This window comes from Anolis carolinensis, chromosome 2 (assembly GCF_035594765.1).
Source record: "Anolis carolinensis isolate JA03-04 chromosome 2, rAnoCar3.1.pri, whole genome shotgun sequence".
NCBI classification, from domain to species: domain Eukaryota; kingdom Metazoa; phylum Chordata; class Lepidosauria; order Squamata; family Dactyloidae; genus Anolis; species Anolis carolinensis.
Genome location: NC_085842.1, coordinates 84,814,484 through 84,829,928, shown reverse-complemented (window position 1 = coordinate 84,829,928; position 15,445 = coordinate 84,814,484). Strand labels below are relative to the sequence as shown.

Below are 15,445 nucleotides of genomic sequence, written 5' to 3'. Positions count from 1 at the left end.
GCGGAGATCTGCTCGAGTGCCCCAGAAGTCTTAGCTCTGCTATTAATAATTATGCATTTGGCTATGTCCCTATAGCCATCCCAGTGCCATGCAGCCTGTTCCTGCAATCCTGCCTGCTCCCTATGAAGCAGGAAATGGTTAATCAGAGGACTTCAGAGACTGTAGGTTAAGCCTGGGGGTGGGTTTTTTTTGGGTACTATGGAGGGAGGAAAGGAATAGCAATTTCCACAGTGTCCCTTTGCTGCTGTAAAGGAAATGTATGTATGCATATGTCACCAACAGGATGCCAGCCTAAACCATGTTATTAGTTTAATTCTAATAACTAGATGTCAAGGTGCCTTCTGGGTGATTTTTAAAGGCTATTTACTCTTAATGTAACCCATGTACACCACCAGAGCACTTTATATGCAATAAATATTTGCAGAGACTATAGCAAACCTTCCTTGGGCTGAATTAAGTAAACATACATAGAGCTGTGAGAATGGGAACAAATTAAATTTATGATTTCAATGAGAACAGTTTGCACTCTAATAATATTGAATCTACTATTTGCCAAATATATTTGAAATTTGTACTTGCACGCAATGTCATGGCTCTGGGCTCGTTTTGCTTTAGGTCATCCAAGGTCTTTCTGTGCTCATATACAACACGGAGGCTCATCTGTATTGTTTTTGGAAACTGTTTTTTACTCAAACTACAAGGGCCAGAATTGTGAGGGATGGAGGGAGATATACACCTAGAATCAAGAAATTAAGTGCTTCAGAGCACATGGATCAGAAGTACTTTCAGAGAGAGAAAATTACTTTAGTGACTGAAATCCATTGAGTGATTTTAGTTATTTTAAAAATATATTGTATATTTAAATATGAAGCATGCTCTGGAAGTGGCAGGCAGATAGTCATATTGGCTGGGGATTCTGGGAGCAGTAGTCCAAAAGAGAAGTTTCCCAAGCTCTGCTGCCTTGGTATAGATCTATTTCGCAAGCAATGAAATGTTAGCTACAATCCCAAGCATGCTTATAAGAACAGAGTCCTAGTGAATTGAGCCTTATTTTTGATGCAAGAAGCCTGGAATCGGAATGTGTGTTTACGATTACTTTAGCTTGTAACGTTTCTTGCTTTTGTGTGAATAATGGATGAATCCCAATCAGCTTTGCTAAATTCACATTTGCAGTCACAGATACACAAGCAGAGCACTGGCTGAGGTTTCACATTTTCTTTATTGTTATTTTAAAAAGATTTATTTCATTTCCAAATATAGATCTAATTTCAGCATATAATTTAAAACTGACCCCTAGTACATGTTACAGAAATAGAACTTCTCTAGACAGACCTTTCTTTTCTTCACAGACTGACTTAGGATGCAAAGCGAGGACGGAAAGGACACCCGTACCCCTCTCAATCCCTTGGGGAAGGGTCCCAAATTAAGGGTAGGGAGAAGCAGGAGGGAAACCCAAAGCAACACATCTTTCTTCTCCAGGAATACTTTCCTATGATCATACATCGAGATGAGTTTTCTTACAGAGGTTTCTCTGTCAGACAAAGGAATGAGACACGGACCAGGACCTGCCCTGAGCTGGGCAGTAAACCTGCCTGATATTTGAGATAAAAAACATAAAATACTTTGCCACCTGCTACAAAGCTCCAATGAGCTGCATTTAGAAAAGAAGAGGAGAGACCTACATAAAGGGCCCAGGCCATGGATATAGCTATAAGTGCAGTAGAGGAAGTGGCAAATGGGAGCATTGCCTGTCCCAGAGAAAACTTCTACCTGTTTGTTACATTTTTCTTCAGTCCTTCCACTCCTAGCACTACTGGGTTGTTGGTGTGTGCCTTTGAGTCATTTCCCATTTATGGAAATCCTATTATGGGATTTTCTTGACAAGTTTTGTTCAGAAGAGTTTTTGCTATTGCCTTCCTCTGAGGCCCAATGCCACACAGTTGGTTTCCATGGTCAGGAGGGCATTTGGACTCTGCTCTCCGGAGTCCTAGTCCGAGACCCAAACCACTGTGCCACACTGGCTCTGCAACAACTTAAAACTTTACTGAACATTTAGAAATAGAATTTAGGCATCCAGGGGCAAGGGGCAGGAAATTTCCCAATGGAACGTGAAAACAGCAAATAGGAAATGTCTAGATGTGAATAATTTTTGAAGTCATGTTCTCTGCAATGCTAGAAATTTAGACTGTAGGAAAATTTCATAGGGCCAAAGTTCTTATTTGAGGGGGCAATTTCCTCATTCAACCCCCCACCCCCTGCTATACCCCTAGTCAGTCCTGAAATCCAGCACAGTTGCTTCCCTTTCATTCCCCTGGCCCTTGTTTTATCAAAGAGCGGGCTTCACAAAGAAAGTGCCTCATATGCTTGAAACTGTTTTTAAGCCCATAGTCTAAGTTGCAGAGAGTTAATAAATAGATGTATAAATAAAAAAGACTGTTAGGGTTGTCCCATACTGAACTAATAACCCAACAAATGGCCAAGTGGCAAACAATTATCTTCAGGGTAATTTTGGATCATTTTTATGGAATTTAAAATGCTGCTTGATAGACTGTAAGAAACTGATGAGTTTAAGGCCCCTTCTCTCCTCTCTTTCATTTTTCATCATGGGAGCCTGGATCACAACTCCCAGATTCTTTATGAGATGTCACCACATTCCTCAACCCTATGTGCCCCCAAGGCATTCTTGAAATTCTGTGTGATCTAAAGGCTGTCCAATTGTATTGTGATTGGTGGGAGGAGACATAAGCAACTCATAATCTGCACCTATACTCCCCGTCCTCATGCTACACCTTACTCCTGATTGGGAGCTGTTGCAGTAGTTCTTACCAGAAACCAGCTGTTCCCCATGGTCTGTGGGGCTTGCAGTTTCAGGTACACACACAATGTGTTGGGTTTGGTTGCCTGTGCTTCTGCTAGATCCATGCCACGGATCAGTAAAACCTTGCTGAAATCAGCTGGATGGCAGTAAGAAGCCAATTCTAGTCCCTATTTTTGATCTGCACATATGGTCTCCTCTCTCCATTTCTTTTTTTTTAGCTGGACACCAGACTGTAGAAACAGCTGAAATACCCTGAGTTGCAAAGTTGGCGGTATGTTTCTTCCCCAGCTCAGGTAGGTCTTCTGGTATCCATTCCCTCTTCACTGTGAACATAAAATATATACACTATACAGAGTTACTGGGCGCAACAACAAATACATTAAAAAAGATCTACTCTTATATACAGTATTTATAAAAAGCAAATTGATGAGCCACCACCCCAGTACAAAAATACATATTCTTATTTTATGCCCATTATAGTTATTAAACTCTAGAAATAATTATTTGTGGTCTTTAAAATTATTCTTGTAACCCCTGTAAAAATATTCACCTTGGTTTATTTGTTACCCTCCTTACCCAGCTTTGAAATTCATAAGGTGCATTTTCTGAATAAAATAATTTTGTATTTTTTTTTAAAAAAAAAAACTTTCTTTATGGCTTTTGGCAAAAAAAAAAGAGTAGAAGGTGTCAGACATAGTGGGGAAGATTGCAAGAAATATGTGGACTGCAAGTTGGGCTAGATTAGCTCAGGATAGTATGAAATGTTTCTTTTTAAACTCTTCAGCTTAGATCCCTGAATGAATTTACATGGAAGTATGTGTTTTCATTTAAAGGATATTTACTTCCATAACAGTGATTTAAGACCACCAACATTTATTTCACTGCTTTAAAAAAAATTGCAGTATTCCAAGAGCAAAATGTCACAGTGTGTGATGCAGGCCAGATACCACTGCCTTTTTAAAGGAAAGCATTTTATGCCAAGGCTGTTCAGCTCAATGGAGCCTCTTTGAGGATTGGTGCGGGAGGGCAGGGCATTAGACCCAGGATGGTGGGGCATTCGATCTCCAAGTGCAAATGTTGTTCAGTGTGTGACTTCACTGCCATCAATGTGACAACGGTGTTAGCCTTCTTTCAGCATAAAAGGACACAAAGAAATCTACTGGCATATTTGAGGCTATCTGGGAAGATCTTTCTAGGATCAACTTGCTTCATCATCCTTGAGATGTCTTTCTTTTCACATAGCCCCCAAAATGCTACAGAATCTTTCTGATTCTTTCCGTTCCTTAGAGTATTATTAATTTTTTTTAAAAAAATGTTTCCCCTGCTGCACAATTTCTGAATATGACCGAATGAAGCCTTTTAAGGTGCAGTTATACCCACAATTTACAGCAGGGTGCAGTATAGTTTCATGTAGTGCTAGGATATCTCTGTGCAAAACACATCTATTATATAGATTGCTTCTGTGTATCATAAAAATGGGCCAAACTACCGTTCAACAATGCTGTGATACACAGTTGTCCCAAATGTGCAGTCCAGGTACCCATCACAACAGAGAGAACTTCCCTGTGCATGGAAAATGAGAGGTTGTTTTTGTACACAGAAACCCACATGGGGCCCAGCTGTTATGCATGGCCAACAATCCCATATAAACTGGCAAAGCAACGGTTTCATCTATCCGCATCTGACAAAATTTGTAATCACTAGGAATTTTCTAGGTTCTCCAGGCAATACTATACTTCTGCTGGAAAACACAACAGATTGGCCTGAAGGACTAAATGAATTCTGAGACAGGTTACCGCTCTAGGAATTTTCTAGGTCCTTTGGGGCAATTCTGTAATCACCTCCAGCAGAAGTCATTCATTTCATTAGGGTTAGCTATTACCAGCCCCCACTGATGTGAGAGCCATACTGCAATAATAAGCTTGAGGTCAGAGTGTTTTAATCTACAGTACTGTGGACCTTCCCTTCTTTTCTGAGACTTTATTCCAGAAATATAGTTGATTTACCATATCAACCCAGTTAAGGATCCTGCTCTTAATTAGGCTTGGAACAAGGAAGTACAACCACCCATTCTGAATGCTTAACAAGAAATCCACTTTCCAATGGTATCCATTAAATATTTTAAACTACCAATCCCACCATTTATACTTATTGAAAGAGAATATTCATGCTGAAAATCAGCTTGGCTTGTCTCCTGGAATGCCTAATTTCTTGCTCAGATATGGTTCAAAGAGGTTTGGCTGGTGCACAGCAAGTGATGAAATCCTCGATTTATACAATATATTATATTATATGTCTTAAGAATAGGATTTTGGTAATCCCTAGGGGAAAGTGAAATTTAAATTTTCACAATATTTTAATGGGGTATTGCTGCCTCAGGATCCAAAACAGAAGTGAGTTCAATCTCTGCAGCATCATCCACAATGAAGAGATTTTTTTTCTTTCCTGTTAAACCCATGGAACTATTTTCACATGGAAGGTATGGGGAAAGTTCTTTAGTGTCATGGGAGGTATATATAGCAATTTTGCCAGCTTTACAACCAGCTCTGCATTGATGGGATTGCTTTTAATTCTCCCCACCAACCCTCTGTGTCACCTGAAAACCTGTTCCAAATGTTTTCTCAGCCCTCCAGAGCATGTTTTGAAGATTTAGAGGAGGAGGCAGGTTTACTGCTCTGTTCCTAGCTTTGCTGACCAAAACTATTGTCTTTTTTTTTCTTGGAGGGAATACAACAATTTCCAATGCTTCATTTTCACAACTGAATGTGGAATAACTTGCTTCTTTTTTCTCTCTGTCACTCCTGATTTTGAAGAGGGCCAAATGGCCCTCCCTTTGTGTAAACTGCATTAATCATGCCTTCCACCTTCACTTATACTAGGAACTCACAGACCATGACTGAACAGAAACTGGAGCTGAGGAGCAGAGCTTTTTTTGCTATGATACAGAAGGCCCCTCCACTTCAATCTATTGGTCAGATTCCCTCTAAGCAATAGGTGATGTGTTCCTCGACTGGAGCTCCTGGAGGAGAGTCAAAATGAACATAACTGGGCCACATGGACAAATAGTCTGACTTGGAGGAAAAAGCATAATAATAGACACATCATTGAAAACCATTAGAGGGAATTCACTTTTAAATAAGTTGCAGAGCTTCCTTACACTATTTAACCTTTTTTAAAAGAAAGGATTCTTGCCTCCATAGCAGACATGGTCTTCAGCCCACTTCTGGTTTGGTTTTTCTAATTCTGGCTACCTTAGAAACCCTTGGAGGGAGATCCAGGGGCCAAAAACTGTTGCTTGCCCTGGCTTAGGCTTCATCATGCTTTTTCTACACACCCAATAGCTTCTTACACATGTTTCCTCTTCCCCAATTTGTGGGTAGATCTAGGAAGAAGAGGCTTAAACATTTCAGAGTGCTGCACATCAGTGTGGATCTTGGAGTTCATCTCTGATGGGGGTGGGGGGGGGGAGAAATTTTTCCTCATTTTTTAAAAATGACAAGATCAGAGAGAAGAAATAGGAAAGATTAATTATTTTTTTCCTGGCTGCTGTCACACAAAGTGTGATCACAGATGCACTGAATATTCAGCTATTCCTATGTAAATTATGCCAAAGAAAAACCAATTTCATGAAGGCAGCTATATAAATACAATTCCATTGGAATCTTATAGAATAAAAAGGAGGAAAAGATAATATAAGTATGTACAAACAAATGAAAATTATTCTAAAACCATTAAAATTAGCAGCAGTTAAATTTTAGCAAGTGGTTAGACCGGTGGACTACTTTAATGGAAAGGCTACATTTTCCAGTAAGTTTAGCCTCTGCTAGTAGATGGGGGACAGAGGCCACTCTGATATATTTATTATCAAGGAGGGAAGGAATGTCTCTCAGATGGAAGGATCTGATAATTGATAACATAAATATTCAGGATATAAGAGCCTTGGACACAAAAGCCTCATAATGGTAGGAATCTACAACATTTCAAGTGAAATGAATTGAGAAGAATATTATGTCACTGAAAAGAGGCCAACTCCCTAACCCAAATTAAATCCCAGTTCTCTCCAAAGAAGGAAAAACCATGTCCATTACAGCAAATTTCCAACTTTCACCAATCCATGCATCCAAAGTATCACTGTACCTTCCCAGCTAACTTCACCTGTCTAAGGAAAACTGAAACATGGACAATAGGCCTAGGGAAGGTAGCACAAACGTAATTGATCTCAAAAAGTAGTAGGTCAAAAAGGAGGATACACCTACACCATCTCCTAGCACCAGCCCTCTGGGTTGGAGTAACAGCAGATTGAGGTCCACATATGGGAACTGGCAACACTCACCTTGTTATTACACTAAACAATGAACTGTCCTGAGAGAGGACCATTGATCATAAGGCTTTTGAGGCTCTTGCAGAAGAAAAACCAAGTTTGAGAGAAAAAAACCACCAGGAAAGAAAGGCTGAGGAATGACATTTGAGAGGGACAGAAGCTCTATAGTCGTAGTCATAGAAGGCCTGGAATATGATTTCAAAATATATTAGTATTATATATTCCAAAATAACATTCCTGTCCAAAATGTATTCACTTCATACTTTTTGCCTCTACTAGGGAAACCTGTCATTTCTTCCAGTCAGCTGTGAACCTCTGGTGAGATTTCTATACCTAGGTTCTTTAGCCACCCTTCCCATCTTCTTCTGCTGCTGGCTCTCCAGACGCCTCAGTGTGGGCCAGCCATAGACATACAGGGCTGGATGTGCTTATCATGGCAGCTGCCCCCCTCCCCCCGCTTAACCCCTCAGAAACAGACTGTTTCCCCAGTTTATGTGTTCATTGGCCATTGGTCCGATCCATTCCAGACCTGGAGATAAATGATTCAAAGATTTAGAAACAGGTTTCCGGACAGGTCCAGCCTGCAGCATCCCCTGGCTCAGCATGGATGTAAGGACCGAGTAACGAAACAGCACCCCCAGCTCAAAATTGAGCAAGGGACTACATTACATTACAGTACTAGTGTAGGTGGAAGGGGGCAGGAAAGGTATCCAAGCCAGCTTAGTCTCCCAAGGCTTTGATCCACATCACAAGGCTCCAGGCCCCGCCTTGTTAGTGGCTGCCTCCGCTCTTCCCACCACCAGTGGCCCAGTCAATGATGATAAAGCTGAGGCTCATGATCATGAATATCACACCAAGGCACGCAAAGAGGGCTGCCTGTGAAGAGAAAAAATGGGGATAAAGAGATGATCATACACACAGCCATGGGAATACCAAAGCAAAGATGGCCACCTATGACACTCTAGTCATACTGCCTCTCCAAGAAATGTTCCCTGTTCCCTGGCAAGCCTACCAATTTTTGATCTGCTTTGAGTCTTTTTATGGACAGAAAAAGTGGAGTCTAAATAAACATAATAATAATAATAGCATGTCAAGCTACTCTGGGACTTCCGAATTCAGATAGACAGGGTTTTGGAGCACAATACTCCTGACCTCATGATCATGTTAAAAGACAAAGTATGGATTGTTGATGTTGCAATCCCAGGGGAAAGCAGGATTGAGGAGAAACAACTGGAAAAGCTGACACGATATGAGGATTTAAAGATCGAACTACAAAGACTCTGGCACAGGCCAGTCAAGGTGGTCCCAGTGGTGATTGGCACACTGGGTGCAGTGCCTAAAGACCTTGACCTGCACTTAAACACAATCGGCGCTGACAAAATTACCATCTGCCAGCTGCAGAAGGCCACCTTATTGGGATCTGCACACATTATTCGCTGCTACATCACACAGTCCTAGACACTTGGGAAGTGTCCGACGTGTGATCCAATTCAACAGCCAGCAGAGTGTCTGCTGTGGACTCATCTTGTTGTGTTTCTAATAATAATAATAATAATAATAATAATAATAATAATAATCATCATCATCATCATCATCTGGATTTCCAATGGAATGAGGTGTGTGTGTGTGTATGAAATCTGAATATAGATAGATAGATAGATAGATAGATAGATAGATAGATAGATAGATATAGATATATTCCAGATTTCATATTTTGCATAGGTTTTGGATGTGCTACCCAGACATGCCAAAACATATGCCAAGACCACATGCCGTGTATTGGGAGGAGGATTTTTTTCCTATGCCAGAGGTGTCAAAATTCTGGGCCTCCAAATGTTTGGGCCTACAACATCTAGAAACCCTAGCCAGCTTGTCCAATGGTCAGGAATTCTGGGAGCTGAAGTCAAAAACACCTGGAGGGCCAGAAGTTTGACACCTCTCATCTACGCTCTGCAATTGTGAACCATTCGCACAGTAGCCCTGCTGTGAAAGCAACTAAGGGCCCTTCCATACAGTCATATAACCTAGAATATCAAGGCAGATAATCTACAATATCTGCTTTGAACTGGATTATCTGAGTCCACCTTGCCAGTTCAATGTTATACAGCTGTGTGGAAAGGGCCTTAGAGTTTAAAAATGCAATTGGCATTAAAAATAGGCATCAATGTAAACTATTTAGATATTGCTTTGGATTATTGCGTACTATAGTCACTTTTTGACTCTCTCACAAATGAACCATTTATGTATGTGTGAGAGACAGTGTGAATGTTGGACTATGAATCTAAAAAGTGTTCAAATATCTACTCAACCTTGGAAACCTGGGTGGCTTTGGGCAATTCACACTCTCTCTGAGCCTTAGGGGAAGGCAATAGCTACCTCTCTCTGAACAAATCTTGCCAAGAAAAACCTCATAGTAGGGTCAGCATAAGCTGGAATGGCATAGAGTCACACAACACACACACATATGTGTACATCCATGTAGCCAGGCTGTATTTTTAGATTTTACATACCAGTATCTTGGGAGGGGATTTTGGCGGCTCCGTCTCATTGGGCATGATTCGGATGTAGAATATTGCTGGGAAGATGAATATTAGGCAGGGAGCCGAAGTGGCACCTGAGGAGGTCAACAGAACATGTGTGTTGAGAGGAAGTCTAGAAAGGGAAGACCCACATGCCCATTCCACAGCCCTTCCTCAGTGGATTTTCCTTGGGAACATCATTAACAAGTTGTTGACAGGACCTCTGCCCTTTCCCCACATCCCTAATGAAATCCAGACACATGGTTGATGTACTCTTGACATATATAGATAGGGCATCTACTACTCTAGCCAACAGTTTTGCTTGAAGATCCCAAAATGTTCCATTTTTGTAACCCCATAGTCATCCTTCACCAAAGCAAAAACAAAAATCAGAAATGGGCAGGAAAGAAGAGGGAAAAACCAAACTGAGTCAATACAAACCTGTGTTGGGAAATATCTAAGAAACTAAAAAATGATCATTAATTCTAAAGTAAACAGGGTTTATGTGTAGGAAAGGTAAAGTGTCATGAGAAACAAGATGGCAAGTAAAGGGAAGACTCACCAATCAGGCCAAAGATGCCCAGGATGGAAGGGGCAAAAATGACAAGCAGGTTAATTGATGTCAACAGCACAACCGCAATGATAGTGTGTCGAATCCAGCTGAATTCCTTGTCTTGGAAGAGCATCTGCTGAATTGCACGGCGCACCTGGCAGACAGAAGGAGAGACTAGTGTCAGATTTACCCCCTTCAGGAATAGATCATAACTCTTTACTTCATATACTTTAGTTCAAGCCTAACTTGTTCCCTTCCTCCACTAGTTAACCACAATCCTCTGGTTTGATATTGAATTATAGTGCTCATTTTCAAGCTGCCTCTCCATGAACTCTTGACTGTTTCTCTCCATGCCTCAGCCAATGCTCATTTCACAATCAGTGGGAAAATTATGGCAGATGATCCATGTTTTTGATTAAAATGGGAGCCCTACATGTATCTTACACTAGCACTGTGGTGGTTGCTGGGAACTTGCTTGGCACAACATCTTGTTCCCTTTGGTTAATACACTGAGTAAAGCAGCACATAGGCACATCTTGTGCAGTTGAATCTTCATATGCACAGGAAGGGCTAAATATGCAGGACGAGGCTGAATGTCCCTACCATGACACTGAGATGACATAGACTGGTAGTTTTATTACAGTAATAATAAACCATGAATGCTTTATTCTCCAATTTGATTTTCTACAGCTGTTTCTTCTTCTTAGAATCCCCTGTGAACCTGGCCACTGGGGATTTGGGGAATAATTCAAAACATAAATTCCCCAAGCTTTAGTGTTTAGATCTGTTTCTTATTTCCTTCTGCAGACAAGGTATATAATTCAAGATATGAATGGTATATAGACTAAACTCTGTAGACACTGATTTTCTAGCTGAGTTCCCAGTTAGAGTGGTATACAGTCCAGGATTGGACTTTATGTGTTATATTGGTTTTTGATATGCAGCATAGGGGAACCCCTACCCTTTCTACATTAACTCTCGGTCCATCAGTTTGCTGAGCAAGGAACATACCGGGAAGAGAACAATGGGCACCGTCAATGTCACTGCTGTCAACACAGCCACCCGCACACATAGGATCAGCACATCAAATGGGTCGACTCTACTATAGGTGTGTAGCAGCTCTGATTCCACCTGGCCTAGAAGAAACAGACAAGAATACGACATCATTACTGATTAGGTTTCAGCATGGAACATCTTTGTATCACACAATCACTCCTTAGAAAATCAGGTTATTCATCCTAAATGACTGCACCAAAAAGTGAAGATGCAATGGTATAGAGTTTAATGGTATACAGATGGTATAGGTTGCAATGGTATAAAGAGTTTGAAAGGGTTACTTTTTTGGACAACAGCTCTTGGAATCCCCAGCCAACATGGTCATTGGAGATATAGTCCAAAAATAATTAGTTTTCTACGGTCTGGATCCTATATACATTAGTACAGGGGTGAATCATATTAAATGCATTGACACTTGCTTCCAAGTGTATTTGCATAGGATTGGTAGAATATTAAAATATTATTAACAGTTTGTAGTAAATGGTCTCATGATGTAATCATCTAGGGAAAAGGATGATATGGGATCACTTAGAGATGTCTATACTGACAAAAAACCCTGTTTCATACCACATTTCCCAGTCAACAGTGACCTACATCACACACATCATGGTGACATCACCACAACATTTTCCCCTGGTGAACTGACTTTGGTATAAGAGAGCAATCCATATCTCTACTCCTTTGCATATCTCCCTCCCTCCCTCCCCCCCTCCCTCCCTCCCTCCCCCCCCCCCCCCCTCTCTTGCATGACTGTGGCTGCTCCATATTTTCCTCAACTTTGTCATGCATGCAAGTGTATGTTTTCCCTGTTAAGCATGAGTGCACTAATACTGATATACTTTCTTAAACAAAATAATGTCAACCATGTCAGCAAATTTAAAATTCATACTGGGGAAAAACCAATTCCTGGTGGAAATGATCAGGTTATCACCTGGCTCAAGTACAATTTTTTAATCAGTGTTAACAATCCTTTAGAGACTATATTGTATGACTATTGGAAAGGCTTTTTGAAATGGAGAAGAACTTGCTGGCATTTTTATAATGGTGATCACTAACAAATGGTTGGGGCATCTGTACAGTATCTCCACAAATCTGTACCAGTGGGCGACTGCTATGCTCCAAGGACATAAGCATGCGGCTTTGGTGGCTCTTTGTGATCACCCCAGTGCCCCTCACCTCTCTGTTATTTAATCCTAGTGGTAGGGACTTACCATAAAAAGTGAGGTAGCCAAAAAGAGCAGCCAGGAAATACATGACATACATGACAGTGATGGAGATGTTGGAGATGCACTGCATTTTCTTCTTGGTTGGTCTAATTCAAAGACATGCAGAAACACAGTGAGGAGAAGCATTCTTGACACTTTTAAAGCACATGTCCTTGTCTGCTGAAATCTATCTGTTTTTCTTCACTTTTCATTCGAGTCAGAAATAAATATATAACAAAAAGAGCCAAGATCAGAAAGAATCCCAATCCACTCTGTGAAGTCAAATTGTGCAAGGCCACAACAATGCTGATAGCATAGTAGCAGCTGTGGTCCTTAGCAAGGATCACTTCCCCTGAGTACTGAGAATAGGTATGCCAGTAGCACAAAGAAGTAACACCCTAAAATGCCACATTTGCTCCTTTATTCTAAAGAAACAATCAAATAAGCCATTTGCTGACCTATTTCTTGACTTGGAAATGCAATGTTATACAGAGAAGCCATTAAAATTCACCTGATATATGAAGTATACAAATGCACGCAAGGTATGTGCATATATGTTACTCCATTGTCCCTCCCAGTTTCATTCACCTTCTCTTACCCTTTCTCAGTGCCATATTTTAGCATATGCTCAAATACTTACTCTTTTAGTTCAGTGTAAATAGGCAGGACCTCAGGGTGACACACAAAAGCAAATGCCATGATAGGAATGGTGTAAGCTGTCTGCAAGACAGAAGAGGGTAGATATTAGGGAACTGTTGAGTGGATGTTTCTTTCTTGCCAACAATCCCTGTCCCAAAACTGTAGCCTTCCAGTCTTTCAACTTCTACAAGAAGCATTGAGCTGGAAGAATACCAGTTTAAAATGGCTCACATTAATGAATATTCTCCTTCACTATGTCCACTTTGGCATGTCATGAAGATGACAATGAACTTCCAAAAGCTATGTTCTAGCAAACTCTACCAAGCTCTACCAAGCAGAAAAAGCTGAATGTCTGCTTCCTGAGGACCATAAATAGAGGGACATCCATGATCAGAAGGTTCGTCAGTATGACTCATTCATATTGCAGAAATATAGTGCCACTATTCCACTTTAAATGCTGGGATTCACTGTTTAGGGAGGGAATATATTACAATTCTCAGCCAGGGAGTTCCTCTGGAATTTCCCCAAAGACAAACCAAAGGATATTCCAAAGGACAGAACCATGGGAGTAAAAGTGAAATAATTGTGTTATCATTGTGTAGTGTGAATGGGCCCCAAACAATGACATGGGCACAACAACTATGAACACATAACAATGTGAAATTGTGGGGATCTGTGTCAACAGAAGCACTGCCTGTACCAATGAAATCAATTAAGGTTACATGTATTAGCAACTTCCATGAGTGAAAGGAATGGAGGCAGGTATTACTAGTGGGAGCTGGGCTCTGATTTGAGTAAAGGTAAAGGTAAAGGTTTTCCTCTGACATTAAGTCTAGTCGTGTCCGACTTTGGGCTAACAACAGGAGCTCACCCCACTCCCCAGATTTGAACCATCAACCTTTCAACAAGTCAACAAGTTCAGCAGCTCAGCACTTTAATCTGCGGCACCATTGGGGGCTTCTCCATTCTTACTACTACACACTGGAACACAAGGGGGTGGGTGCTGAGATACTGCAGATGTTATGCTGTGAATTGTGTTTTCATAATGTAATGATCTGCGAACCAATTTAGCATGGCTGTTTTATTATTACATTACATCTCTGCCAATCTGGTCCACTTCCATCACACACATTTGGTGTCATGTCTACAGGCCATACTGTTTCTAGCCTCTGTGTTGGCTCCATAGCCACAGAACCATTTAACTGAGCAGTAAGGAATGATGGGCACTGTAGTTCTAAAGTTTGGATTTAAGAATTTACTAAGTTTGATATAAATCCTTAGCATATTAGTACATATTAAAGTATTTATTACCAAAGTTAGTCAGATCATGAACCCACTCCACCAACCTGAGAGTTGAGTGTGAACAAGCTTGCGGAACAGATCTCTTCATTGATTTCCTCTATGACGGTGAGGTCATTCTGATAGCTACTTGTGCTGACCGGGGTAGAATTCATGTTACTGGTGCCATTGAGTCGGTCTGAAAGTGGGCAAGGAATCTGGAACCTTTTGTAAATGACCTAAAGTGAACACAAAATACCATCAGTATGGTCCTGTAGTCGATTCTGAATGTCAGTCTAAGGAAAAATATAGCTAGGATGAGTAAAAATCAGGCAAGTGAAGACCCTAGGCCCTGAGGTCTTGGTATTACAAAGCAATGTATCTTTCATACCTTGTGTTTGCTTGCAACCCCTGTCAGCAGGGAATGCAAGTAGCACATCAGAATTGCCTTGTCCTAATGCTTCTGGCTTGTATTCTGCAAAATGACACAGCTACACATATTTATAAAACTGTGAAAGTTGCAAAAAGAAAGATTTCTGTGTTTGATTCCCTTGGGGTATTGTCCTTGTGAGAGGCCAGGAACATGATGCAAGAGCAATCATTAAGCATGAGCATGAGGGAATTTTCAAGCAAAGCGATATTCAAGCTGAAATTTATAGGATATTATTTGCGTTAACTAAATTTAGAACCAGTCCTGCCTTGGAGCCTCATAGCAGCTTGGGGAAACAATAGGAGATAACAGGTATCCCATCTATTCTTGGACTTACACCCCCTTTTTGGTTAGTTGTCTGTCTGAGCAGCCTCCATTTGGGGTTCTGGCCTTCTCCTGTCACCCTGCACACTTACATGCAACTTCATTGTCCAAAAATAGATCAGTGTTACTGACAAGGAGAGGGAGATGCTGCTACATGCCTTTCTCTGGTGGCTACTGAAAGGGCTGGGGGGCAGCTCCCTTGCTATTCACTGTGACAGCTCAACAACACTTGCAAAACACAGGCCCCATCTACACTGTCATTTAAAATCCAGACTGTCCACTTTGAACTGAGTTATATGGCA

The 15,445-nt window shown here is 40.9% G+C and overlaps 1 protein-coding gene across 1 annotated transcript in view; it reads right to left on the bottom strand.

Moving 5' to 3' along the window:
• Positions 1-1,200: 1,200 nt before the first annotated feature.
• The window catches only part of slc38a3 (solute carrier family 38 member 3), a 110,533-nt gene continuing 96,288 nt past the window's right edge, over positions 1,201-15,445 (bottom strand). Inside the window, exons 10-16 of the mRNA XM_008105029.3 lie at positions 14,458-14,628; positions 13,113-13,192; positions 12,479-12,579; positions 11,223-11,347; positions 10,221-10,365; positions 9,650-9,753; positions 1,201-8,015 (exon numbers count right to left, since the gene is read on the bottom strand). Coding sequence (XP_008103236.1) covers positions 7,911-8,015; positions 9,650-9,753; positions 10,221-10,365; positions 11,223-11,347; positions 12,479-12,579; positions 13,113-13,192; positions 14,458-14,628 — 831 coding nt within the window. The 3' untranslated portion in view covers positions 1,201-7,910. The remainder of the gene's footprint in view (positions 8,016-9,649; positions 9,754-10,220; positions 10,366-11,222; positions 11,348-12,478; positions 12,580-13,112; positions 13,193-14,457; positions 14,629-15,445) is intronic.